This window comes from Artibeus jamaicensis, unplaced genomic scaffold (assembly GCF_021234435.1).
Source record: "Artibeus jamaicensis isolate MK-2021 breed Jamaican fruit bat unplaced genomic scaffold, CSHL_Jam_final contig_332, whole genome shotgun sequence".
Classification (NCBI taxonomy): Eukaryota; Metazoa; Chordata; class Mammalia; order Chiroptera; family Phyllostomidae; genus Artibeus; species Artibeus jamaicensis.
In genome coordinates, this window is record NW_026521788.1 from 35,276,216 (window position 1) to 35,289,447 (window position 13,232).

The 13,232-nt window shown below is 37.4% G+C and overlaps 1 protein-coding gene across 4 annotated transcripts in view; it reads left to right on the forward strand.

The window, feature by feature from the left end:
* The window catches only part of CCSER2 (coiled-coil serine rich protein 2), a 201,959-nt gene that overhangs the window by 73,795 nt on the left and 114,932 nt on the right, over nt 1–13,232 (forward strand). For all 4 annotated transcript variants that reach the window (XM_053663911.1, XM_053663912.1, XM_053663913.1 and 1 more), the window contains exon 4: nt 6,545–6,635. In XM_053663911.1, the coding sequence (XP_053519886.1) occupies nt 6,545–6,635 (91 nt within the window). The remainder of the gene's footprint in view (nt 1–6,544; nt 6,636–13,232) is intronic.

Genomic DNA, 13,232 nt, shown 5'->3' on the forward strand with positions numbered 1-13,232 from the left:
TCTCAGATAACATCAATCAGTTGAATATATTTGTGCAGGTGTACTTCTCAGATAACATCAAGTTAAAGTAGTTCATCATCAGCAAGCCCCTGTTATATGGAATGTTAAAGGGATTTATCTAAGGAGAAGAAGATAAAAAACATGTACAGTAAAATGATGGCAAACTCACAATTATTAACAACCATAGCTAAAACAAAAACTAAGCAAAAACTAAAACAGGAACAGAACCACAGAAATGGAGATCACTTGGAGGGTTAGCAACAGGGGAGTGGGAGGAGCAGAGAGGGGGACAGGTACAGAGAAGTAGCATACATGGTAGGTAGAAAATAGGGGAGGGTAAGAGTAGTATGTGAAGTGTAGAAGCTAAAGAACGTATAAGTGTGACACATACACATGAACTAAAGGGAATGTGGGTGGGAGAGGGTGTGTAGGGTGGAGGGGAGTGAAGGGGGGAAATGGGACAACTGTCATAGCATAATCGATAAAATATTTTTTTAAAAAATTAGCAAAGAAAGTCATGCAGTTTTCCTAATTTTTTTACTTCAAGAAATTTTAGTCTTGTATTTTATATTTCTGTGATTCATTTTGATTTAATTTTGTGTAACACCTTTGTTTAGGTGAACTCTTTTGCGTAAACAGTTGGCCTTTGAACGTGGGGGTGTTGGGGCACTGACACCACATGCAGTTGAAAACCTGTGTATTACTTTGGACTCCCCCAAAACTTGACTATTAATAGCTCACTGTTGACCCAAAAGCCTTAGAGGTAATACAGTTGATTGACACATATTTTGTATGTTGTATGTGTTGCAGAATGTATTATTACAATAAAGTAAGCTAGAGAAAAAAATGTTAAAATCATAAGGAAGAGAAGATACATTTACAGTTTTTACTGGAAAAAAGTTTACATATAAGTGGACTAGTGTAGTTCAGATCTTGTTGAAGGGTCAACTGTAATTTTGTTTAAGAATTTCAGCACTATTTGTTGGAAAGATTGTTTTGTTTTTTTCTGCATTGAATTTTCTGTCAATCAGTTGAATATATTTGTGCAGGTGTACTTCTCAATTTGCTGTTCTGTTCCATTGATCTAAGTATCTGTTCTTTTACCAATAACATGCTGTCTTGATTATTGTCTTGTTGTTTCTTATAGTAAGTCTTGTATAATAAAAAATGTAGCTGCTTTGTTCTCAGTTCCAGTGTGGGAGCCTCTGTAGCAGGGGTGTCAAACTCATTTTCACCAGGGGCCACATCACCCTTGCTGTTGCCTTCAAAGAGCTGAGTGTAATTTCAACTCTAACAGTTAAGGAGTAGTTACATTTATACAGTGCTAAAATTATTTCGGCCCTCGGCCCTTTGAAGGCAACCATGAGTTTGTGTGACCCCCCAGTGAAAATGAGTTTGCTACTCCTGCTCTACGTCTTTGGAATTTTCCAAATGATAGGAGTGTTTTTATTCATAGTGGGCCCTTATAGTTTATGCTAATGAGGTGACTCTGGATGGGGGTATGCCACATATGGAAAAGCAGACATACAATTAGAGGGTTTGGATGTTGAGTTACGTGATATTAATCTGACTCCTGGGGAGCAGAGGAAGTAGGCTATATCACGAGGCCACTGATTCAGTCAAGCATGCCTATGTAATGAAACTTTTATATAGATTATGGACTCTGCATACCTGGTTGGCATTCCTGGTTAGTACTCTTATCAATGTGCTAAGGAGATGACCTGTTTTGACTTGACAGGGAGAGAGAATGTGGATGCTTCACATTTGGGAGGGACCATCTCAGACCTTGCCCTATGTGTCTCTTCTTTTTGCTGGTTATGATTTGTACCTTTTTTCCCCTATACTAAAACTGTAATCATAATGTATGTTGTTTTCCCGAGTTGTGTGAGTTGTTCTAGTGAATTACTGAACCCGAGGTAATAGTGGAAACCTCCAGCTTTGTAGCCAGTTGATCTCAAGTGCAGGGCCAGGGAACCCCTGAGCTTTGGCTGGTGGTGTCTGAATTAAGGTCAGTCTTGCAGAAGACTGTGCCTTTCACCTGTGATATTTGTCTTAATTCTGGATGGTAGTGTATAAAAAAGTAGAATTTGGTAGACAACTCCAACTCATTGAAATATGTTATTTTGGAAGAGAAGGGATGAAAGGACAGGGAAGGGGTGAGGAATTTTTTGATTCTTGGATGGCTTTATAGTCACTTTTGATTTGAAGCTGCAGCTGTGTTGTGATTCATTACTAAAGGCAGAACTTGTGGAATGGAATTTAGAAATGGTGGTAGATCCAACTCCTAATAAGATGGCCCACTAGATACTTAAGGAAATGCAGAATGATAAGAAACAAACTAAATAGACAATACTCTGTTTATTACTACCTGTAATAACTAAAATGAAAGTAATAGAGAATGCTGGTGCTGAGGCTGTGCCAAGTTTAGATTTCAGTCAGTTTGAGCTACAGCTAATAATCTTAAAGCTACCCCCAGTGGGAGAGATTATTCTAAGATAACAGACAGTAGTGTTGTGACCTCTGGTTACCCTGAACATAGTCCATTTGGGCAGAGAGCAAAACCAATAAACTACTGAAACCAGGGGCTATGGTGCCAAGAAGTTGTCTCATTTTGTGCATTAGTGTTATCAATTTCCTGAAGAACCTTTACTAAAATGGATTGTGACAGGGATTAATTTAGGGGCAGTATTTTTTGTTTTGAATGCTACAGAGTGGAAGAGAATGTTTGGGTTGATACAGGGCCCACAGCTCATTAGAGAACAATCACAGATGGCGTTATACAGTAGGTTATTCCCAAGGGAGTAGGTAGCCTGGTAGACTGTATAAAGCTGTCGTGCAGTTTGTTTACCTGGGAAGTGGGACTTCTTTCTCCTATAATTGCAATTTGGAGCACCCTAGATGAAGTGGCTGTACATTTTATAGCAAGCCATCTGAACTAGCATTACACATCTACTCAGTAGGTCCCTTGACAAGGTCATGATAACTGGCCTGGTTAAGTGGGGGCCTTTTCCATAGTCCCCCCATGTAACCATGCTGCTGTAAAACTAGGTTACTGTCCAAGAAACCTCATCAGATTTGCTGTCTCAGTTTCCCTTATAGGTATTAAAGATACTGAAAATAAAAACTAGAGCCATTAATAAGAAAACGGAAAAGATAGAAGGGGAGAGCCAAGGGATTCATCTCTTTAGGGATCAATATTTATTAAGAAATGGGGTGACTATATTGGGTATTGATGAGGTTGAAGCAAAGGTGTTAATGAACACTATTGAAGACTGAGTGTGCTAATGGGTGCCAATTCTGGGTCCACAACATTAAAGGGCCCTAACAACTCTATTTACAACAGTTTGGAGGAATTGAAGAAGCTGAAAAGAAAAATGAAAATGGGAAAGAAGAGGATCTAGAATCACCTGGGACAGTGGTTCAGAAGATTAGCGAAGATGAAGATTGACAAAGTCCAGGGCCCTTTGTCTCTTACCTCTTACCCCTTACCCCTCTGGGGACCTAAAGCTTTATGTATATGAGTGAGTAAAGTGGTCACTGGGTATAGAAAAGACTTTTCTGGACCTTGACATAGGAACCCCATGTGCTTTAGTATCAAAACTTTTTGGTGTCCTAATGGGGGCTACTCTTAGACTGAGACAATATAGAAATGCATTAGTTGATGGGATTAAGTTCAGATGAAAACTGGAGCGTTTGAACAGGCTTTATGTGAATTGGTTGATCTCCTTAACCTAAATGTTTAATTGAAAAGGCTCCCATGCAATACCTAGTGTTGTGAAACCAAAACCACTTGCAGTCTTAGTAGAGGCTGCTGTTAGGAATGCAGGGTTTGGTGAGATTGGTGTCCTGTGAAGGTAACAGAATTCCACCACCAGCAATATAATTACTAAAAACAACTTGAGGATTTAAAATTTCTCTTTCCTACTTGAAAAAATTTCTCTCTGAATGGTTATTCTATGAACTTGATATATAGTTGGATATGTATAAATCATTTTATTTTTATTTTTAGGGATTCATTTAAGTATTATTTGTTATAGTAGAAGATTGGAAGCAACCCAAGCATCCCAATTACATTTATTTTTCATTAGAATAGCATATTGTGGAGGATAAGTATGGGAAAGGGTATGGATATAGATTTTTTCAAATTTTATTTTTTACTTTATTTTTTTCAAAAAGCAATCACATGCAGGATTGGCCAAAAGTAGGTTTATAGTTGTATGGGAAATAATACAAGAATAAACTCTGTGTTTCATGTATTCACAACTATAAGTCTACTTTTTTGCCCTGCTGTGTGTGTGTGTATTTACCTCTCTCAGCTTCTAAACATGTACATTGTGTTTTTGCTATTATAAATAACACTTTAATAGCCTTGTTTTTTTTTTTGTATATGGGTGATATATGTGTAGAATTGTGATTTTGGATCAAAGGTTAAATGTACAAGTAATTTCTAAGATATTTGAGCAGTAATTTTTATTTTTTTTAAAGCTTTTTGGGGGGGCAAAATTCATGTAAAAGTAACCATTTTAAAGTGAGCATTTCAGTGGCATTTTAGTACATTTGCAATGTTGTGCAACCACTATCGCTGTCTGGTTCTAAAACATTTTCGTCACTCCGCAGTAAATCTCATACTCATTAAGTAGTCACTCTGCTTTTACCCCTCTCCAACCTTTGGAAAGTACCAATTTGTTTTCTGCCTATATGGGTTTATACATTTATATAAAAATGGAATCATGCAAATATGTGACCTTTTGTGTCTGATCTCTTTTGGTTTTCAAGAAGTTTTTGAGGTTTATCCATATTGTAGCTTGCGTTGGTAGTCTTTTCCTTTTTAAAACTGAGTAACATCCCATCATATGTATACTCCATTCATGAGGACCAAATGAAATAATAGAAATGCTTACTGCAATAGCCGGAATCAAGTAGGTGTGCACTAAATATAAGTTATAATGTATAGTCCCCTAATTCTTAAGAATTGTCAGGTAGCCCTGGTTGGTGTAGCTCAGTGGATTGAGCACTGGCCTGCCAACCAAAGGGTCGTCGGTTCAGTTCCCATTCAGGGGATATGCCTGGGTTGCAGGCCAAATCCTCAGTGGGGGGTGCATGAGAGGCAACCACACACTGTTTCTCTCCCTCTCTTTCTCCCTCCCTTCCCTTCTGTCTAAAAATATATAAATAAAATCCTTTTTTTTAAAAGAAACCTTTCTCTTAAAAAATTATACAGAGCTTTTTTATAATTATTTTATTTCTCAGTGGATCCTGAAAGGTAGGTCTAGCAACATAACATTGAAAAGATTTGGATGGAATACCTGACTTACGGAACAATCTAATTTATTCATATCACCTGTAATAAAGGTGATATTCTTCTTCCATAAGTTTTTCAAGGCCATAATCTCTAAGTCACTTAAAAATTTCTGGATTTGTGATCTTCTTATTGTCTTACATGTATGTAAGTGTGTGTGTACACACACGTACACACACACACACACACACACACAGGAAAGATCTTGAATATCGAATCAGTTCTTGGATGAGAAGGATCCACTAGTGGACTATATTTTATTCTTTATTTATTTAGATTTTAGAAAAAGAGTATTTGAAAGCAGAACATTTTTTTGGTCCATCCCAGGATATGTTTATTGATTTAGAGAGAGAGGGAGGGAGGGAGTGAGGGAAGAAAGGGAAGGGAAGTGAAAGAAATCGATGTGAGAGAAACATTGATTATTTGCCTCCCCTGTCTACCCTGACCAGAGATTGAATCCACAACCTGTTCGTGTATAGTACAACACTCCAACTAACTGAGCCATCCAGCCAGGGTAAAACATTACCTTTTTAGGGATAGATGATTGCTAGCAAGATTGCAAATAGAACACAGGACGGGCTGCTAAATTGCCAATAGCAATTTGACTACTCCAAATGAATTGAAGCAAACCAAGGAATTACTGTTGGTACCATACTAAGGTTAGGTAGGTAGGTTTGGCACAAGAAAGGATGGAATAATCACATTATTAAAGGATTATTTTGTTATTTTTACATAAATTATTGAGTCCTTAGAGATAATGAAGCAAAACCTCCTATACCAAAAATGAGTAAATTTTAGGAGATATTTTATTATCTTTGATTACTTATGTTATCCTATGTTTATATCCTGTTTTGGCCAGATTATTTAGGGTCTCTGTGCATTAAAGTCATCATATATAATATAAGAATTGTACTAGTCATGAAATCATAGGATTATGTTGAAAAATAAATGAATATTTATAAAGTACTTAGAACAACGTCTTAAAGTTTGTAAGCTTTTCAAAATAAAAATTAAAATCTACTGGTGGGGAGGAATACCTTAGAGAAGAGTGTTACAAATAGCTTAAACAGGTAAACCAGTTGAGTCTACTGTTTTATTTAAGAAATTTAATCAATAAGATCTGTTTTTACAACACAGACATTGAGTAAATTCAGATTATCACATAGTCCTGTTTCTATTTAGAACTAATGATTACACACATCCTTGAGCTAGGTCATATAGCATTTTTACTGCTTTTGTTCACAGGATATTCTGAATAATCTTGAATCATGTGACCTTGAGGAAGATGACCTTATGCTGGATGTGGATCTGCCTGAGGATGCACCTCTTGAAAATGGTAAGTGGGGACAGTATTGAACCTTTAGAGGCATATAGTTGAGCTTCTTGACTATAAGCCAATTTGATATTTGTTACAGACTTCCTAATCTTTGTGGAGGAAGACTGTTCAGACTGAAAATCAAGCTTAAGTGATGTTAAATAGGTTCATTGCAAATTTATGTAAATGTTTAAAACCTAATTTTGTAGGTCTTAGACATTATCTGCATGATCCAGTAATATTGTATACCTATACCATAAAATAAGTAGTAGATAGGATTTGGCCTATTTTTTCCCTATATACATACACAATTTTTCTTCCTTTTTTCATTTTGGTTCTAACAAGAAATACATTTGACTTGTGAAATATCAGCTAAAATTATTAAGTTGATGGATATTTTAAAAAGATCAATCTGGGAATTGTGACCTTCTGAATAAATCATTCTACCCTTTTTATTCCAAAATTCTGTTAGTTAGTCTGTCTTCCTCTGTGGACCCCAGTAACTGCTGGAGTGGGGCGTTAGATAATCCATACGCAAGGGGGCCTGGGTGCTCTTACCCCTATTGACAGCATTTGTAGGATTTTCTATCTTAACAACTGGTCAAGAATGAGAAACCAGACTAGGAAAGCCCCTAGGACAGAGGTTGAGATGAGGATCCTCTTGGCAAGAGGAATGGCTCAGGAGATCTATGGATTCACTGTTAGTCTAACATTTGCCTAGTCTCTCTGGCCTCCCAGGGACCAGCGATGAACTAAAAAAGCCTGGTGAAGTTCTTTTTATACATGATGCTAAAATGCAACAGTATTTCAGATAGGGTAGCTGTTTGGTTTTAGTGCACTATCGAGGTAATAGGAGCCTGTAGCTGCTCACATTTTTCACATTGATCTGGCTTATTTTTATATGTTTTGTGTATGTGTGTGCTGCCAGGATGCTCTGTAACAATCGATCTCAAAATCTCAGTGACTTTCAAAATAGACATTTACTTTTCTCATTCATAGATCTGTGGATTAGCTGGGATGGCTAAGGCTATGGGACTGAGTTCAGGTCTACTTGTTTTTCATTTTGAATGAGCAGGAAAATTTGGAGCAGGTTTCTCATGGCAGATTGGCAGAAGGACAACAGGGTGAGCAGAAACATACATATATCATCTCTTAAAGTCTTCACTTTGAACTAGCACGCTGTTAATTCTACACCAGTGGTACTGGGAGGTATACACTATTCATAGGGAGAAGTTCTGCAACAGAGGACATTAAATGTATAATTCTGTTAAAGGAGGGAGTGGCAAGCTGAAAACAGTATCTACTTTACCCCTGGGGTAGAGACTTGTACCTTCTTATGGTTCTGCTGTCACTTGGGATACTCCAGCAACCAAAACTGAGTTCCAGTCAACTGAGAAAGAAAAAATCGGTTAATACCCAAGATGGAGAACAAGGAAAACAACAGAACTCCCAGAATTAGAGTGACTCAAGGAGATGAAAATGAGATCACTAGGGAGAGGCAGTTGCAACACAATATTTTGTGGAGCTGTAGAAGAAGGTTTTCCCACAGAATGGTTCAGAAGATGACAAAATAGCTGCTACTGAGTTAGTGGATGAGAACATCGAGTAGAAAAATATTGTAGAACACAGGGGAAAAACATAAAGCATTGAAAATTATAGGGGGAAATAATGAGAATTCATGATTCAGGATGTTTAATGTGAAGTTTTAAGGACTGGTTGTGAGGAGCAAGGGAATTACCTAATTGGTATAAGTCACATCCTACATAGTGCATTTTACTTTGACAGAAGTATAACTACTTCTCATTGGAAACCTTACCCCTTTCTGAGCTAAAACAGGAAGTAGAGATGGAGTGGGTCTTAGAGGCTGTCTCATCTTTAGAGCACAACCAAAAGCTATCCACATATCAGATAAAAGTAGAATCACAGGGAACTTTTTAAAGTTTTTGAGGTTTTGGTTAGGACTTATGAAAAATTTGAGGGAATCCCTGAGGCACATCTCACATATGTTACAGATTTTCCTAGAAGGCAAGTAAATATTGACTATTTTGAGCTAATAAATACTGAATAAAGCAGAACATGAATTTTAAATATGTTGCCTTTAGAGGCACCAGAGATAAAGTAGTATTTAAGATTGGTGTTGCCAGTAATTAGGGAATGACTAGTGTCTTTATAGCTCTGAGATCCTGAATAACACTACACCCACCCATGGAGTGTTTTTGATTGAAGGGATAGGAATGTTATGAGGACCAAACAGAGTTTAAGGAGACCTGTAATATACTTTTGACTATTGTTTGGAGTTCTCTTTAGAATCTGGTTTTTGAGGCTATTGGGCAAATTTGAGTCAAGTTTTTGGGTGGGTCACTCTGAACCTTGATGGATTCAACTCAATAGTTCTACAAATGTGGGTAGAATTTTTGCCAACAAGAACACTAGTACCTCATTGAAATCTTCAGTTTGGATAAAAGTTTGCCATGGCTTCATTATGAATAGGTGACTCTTCCATGATTTCAGGGTAGCAGCTATAAGAATATTTATCTGGCAATTGCATATGTATAGTTAATCATTACCTACTAAGCCAGTATATGTGATAGCACAGAGGAGGCATGAATGTTGGTTGAGTGTTTCTTGGACTAGGATTTGAGAACTGTTTGTGAGTTATTAGACTTATTCACATCTGAGTGGTTTGGTGACACAGGGGGAGGTTATATAGAAGTAGTAGGTTTATATTGTAGTATCTGTATCAGTAAAACATTTCAAGGTTGTCCTTAAATATTTAGAGAATTGGGTACTTAGTTTAGTTTCTTTCTCAAAACAGTTTGATTCATCACCCACTTTACTTTTTCTATTTTATGTCTTAATGCAATATAGGACACTTTTGGAAAATATATATATTTTAAAGGTTTTATTTATTTATTTTATTTTGGAGAGGAGATGGGAGGGAGAAGGAAGGAAGGAAACATCAATGTGTGGTTGCCTCTCAAGTGCCCCCTACTGGAGACCTGGCCTGCAACATAGGCTTGTGCCCTGACTGGGAATTGAAGCACTGACCCTTTCTTTGGTTGGCAGATCAGCACTCAATCCACTGAGCCGAACCAGCTGGGGCAGGATATTTATTTTTTGAATATCTTGCTATTTATAGTATCTGTAAATGTGCTAATGGATTATTTCCTCCAGTATTTAACTGAGTGTGGTGGAGGTATCGAGTTGCTATATATGAAGGACTGTATTCTGAGTCTTAGTCTGCTTTTTTTTTCTAAGGTTCTTTTCAAGAACTGGAAGTTTGGCAATGAACTGTTTACAGTATCTCTGCCTTAAAAGTTTTCACAGAAAAGTGAGGAGAAAGATAGGGTCACATCTCTTTCAGAATCCACTCCTGAGTGTTATCTAAGAGTGTTAGTCTATCCTTGAAGACTGCAGTGGTTTTATCTTTACTTACAGAGCTGAATCAGAGCCCAGTCTATGTTCACAGAAAATGCTTTGTTGACAGCCTCTGAAAGGCCTTTTCTAACTTCTTTTTTGCGTGTGTGCAGTTGAGTTCAGGGCACCCTATCCTGAAATATGGCAGCTTGTCATATTGAATATTTTAAGTTGAAAGAATTTAAGAAGATAGAAGGAGGGGAAAGTCAGTTTGACCTCTTCCCCCCTTTGCCCTTCTTTCTTGAAATTGGTTATAAAATCTTCATGTGAGAGTTGCCTTTCCTATACATCCTTTTCTTGAAGAAGACAAAAGGACACCAAGGATAAACCTAAACAATAGGCCTTGCTAAATATTCCCGTTTTCTACAATTACCTAATACTTCTTAACTAGTCATATTCTTTCATGACTGTCCAGTATTCATCAAACATAGCATAAGAATACACAGGTGTAAGACAGAATACTGTAGTTGAAAAATAATTAAATTTAAAAAAAGAAAAAAATACACAGGTCTAATGGTTTCTTTGGATCTTTATTTTCTTACAAAGGCTCCATGTCATGTATTATGTTAAATATATTTGTATGTTTTGCCCCGGCTGGTGTATCTCAGTGGATTGAGCGCAGGCTGTGAAACAAAGGGTCGCAGTTCGATTCCCAGTCAGGGCACATGCCTGGCCTGTAAGCCAGGTTCCCAGTGGGGCCCATGTGAGAGGCGGCCACACACCGATGTTTCTCTCCCTTTCTCCTTTCCTTCCCCTCTCTCTAAAAATAAAGTAATAAAATATTTAAAAAAATACATTTGTATGTTTTTCCCCTGTTAATCTGTATTGTCAGTTTAATTTTCAGACCTTAGGAGCATAGAGAAAAACTTTTTTCTTCTCTATACAATGTCATGGGTTCCTAAATTATCTTCAAGTTCTTCACACTGTATTCTTTACATCCTGTTTTTTTTTTTTGCTTCTGGAGTTTCCTCTAATGTATGAGCTTAATGGTATAGGTCTGGGGGGGCTCTGGATTATCAATTCCTAACACTGTTCTAAATTACTCTGCAAATTACTCTGCAGACAATCTTGTTTAGACCTTTGAAAGTATGTAGCCATGGCTCTCAGCTCAGAATGAGACACCAGATCTTAAAAAAAAAACCATAAGGGGTTTTAACCACTCTTCTGAAGGAGGTTTAACTTTAATAGGTTTTTAGGTTTCTGGCCAGTTTTGGGGGAAAATGAACAAGTCAGAGGGAGAGATTGCAAGGAGAAATCGAGGAGCATAGAATGAGGGAAGAGGAATGATAGGGGAAAGGGCTTTTGGGTTGAGTTACAATTCAGGAGGATGTAAAAGATAAATTGTTTTAATTTTTATATTTTTCTTTTAGCATGATCAAGGAATCTCTTAAGGAAACAATTTTGGAATCTGAATGTATTTTGGCAGACCATTAGGTATTTGAGATTTGTTCTAAAATGTCTCCTTAACTGAACAGTTTTGTATGTCAACTGGTGGTGGCTGGTGTCAGTTCAATGCCAGTGGGAATCCTCAATTTTTGGTGTGATGAAGCAGGAAACTTTATTCAGTGCAAACAGCTCAACTGATTCAGCGTGGCTGTAAAAACAGCATGGCTGTGGAACAACTCATTTGTGATAGAACTAATAGAACATCTTTGCTGGGGCCAGGCCTCTCTCTTGCTATACAGCTTTGCTCCTTGATGGGCTGTTCTGCCCTGCTCTGATGAGACATCTTCAGTTTTTCAGCTCAGCCAGGGAGACAGTCTTCAGTCTTTGGTGGAAAGGAAAAGAATGCTCCTGAAGCCAGAATAGGCTGGCTTGAATGGCTGGAGTTCCCACCCTCGGTTCTTGATTGGTCCATCCTCATGCAAATTAGGACTAAATCTTCAGTTTGATTGGTCCCAAAGGAACTGTCCTGATTGGTCAGACTAGAGCTGCTCTAATTGCGCAGATCTTTACAGCTCTGATTGGGTGGGGAAAGCCTCAGTCTTATTGGTTGAAATATGATTCTAGGAACCTCTTTATATGCGCAGTCTCAGATGGTGGAAACCCAGTGCAGGTAGGCAGTTTAAAGCAGAGCCAGTCAGTTCAGCACAGAGGCAGGCAGTTCAGCCCAGGCTTCTTTGCCAATTATAGTTTGTGTGAGAGACCCCTGTGTACAAATGGTTGCTAGGTTCTGTTTTTTTAAATTTGAATTCAATTAGGCACAAGGAGCATTTCTTAGTAGGTGTCTTATTTATTTTTTCAGGCTTCAGAATTATATCAAAAGCATAGTTGTATTGTATTACTCTGTTGCCCAGGAACTTCTGATAGTCATTCATTGCCTCTGGATTAAAGCCTAGCATTTGGCACATTCACAGTATAATATTCAGATTTATGAAATTTCTGTCATGTATCCATTCTTTTATATGTGCTGTTTCCTCTACTCACTCTGGTTTTAAACTTTTCTGAGTTGTAAAAGATGTCTACCTCCTGAATTCCACCCCACCAAGTTATGCTGCCAATTAAGTCACACTTATTTGTGTTATATTTCCTCAGGCCACATTTTTGCTAAACTTGTTATTGAGGTATAGTCCTATGAGGTTAGTAGTATTGTCCATGACCACTTTCCAATTACTGTACTTTCTTTTAGAAATTTATATTTTTGAGTACTGATTATATTTAGTAATAGCAAGGTTCATGGTTTGGTTTTGTTTTCTTTTTCCTTTTTCATAGGCTTTTCCTCTTTCAAGCCAAATAAATTTCAGTTAAAACCTTTCTTGATCAAATTTTAAAACATCCTGCAAAGCACATTTTTTTCAGGCTTTGTGATGTATAATTTTTCCCACTATCTTCAATTGTTAGTCAACATATGGAAATTTTACTATCTGTGTCTTCCATTACCTTCTTAGGACAAACTACCAGAAAAATAACCTCAGTAACTTTTGGGCTCATGTTTTGTTCCTTTATCAAATTAGAAGAAATGGATATGACTGGTGTTAGACATAGGCGTCCCCACATGCCATACCTGTCAGTTAGCTGGGTTAGATTTTCCTTACCTCCTCAGAACTTATAAGTCCTGGTATTATCTCTCTGTCTCCTACTTATAGTAAAAAGAAAACCCTACATACTAAAATGTGTTGCCTTTTACATTTGGAGCTGGAAATCTCCTTCAAAAGGCTTTTATTCACCAGTCATAAGCTCATAGGTGGGGCTGAGTCTGCT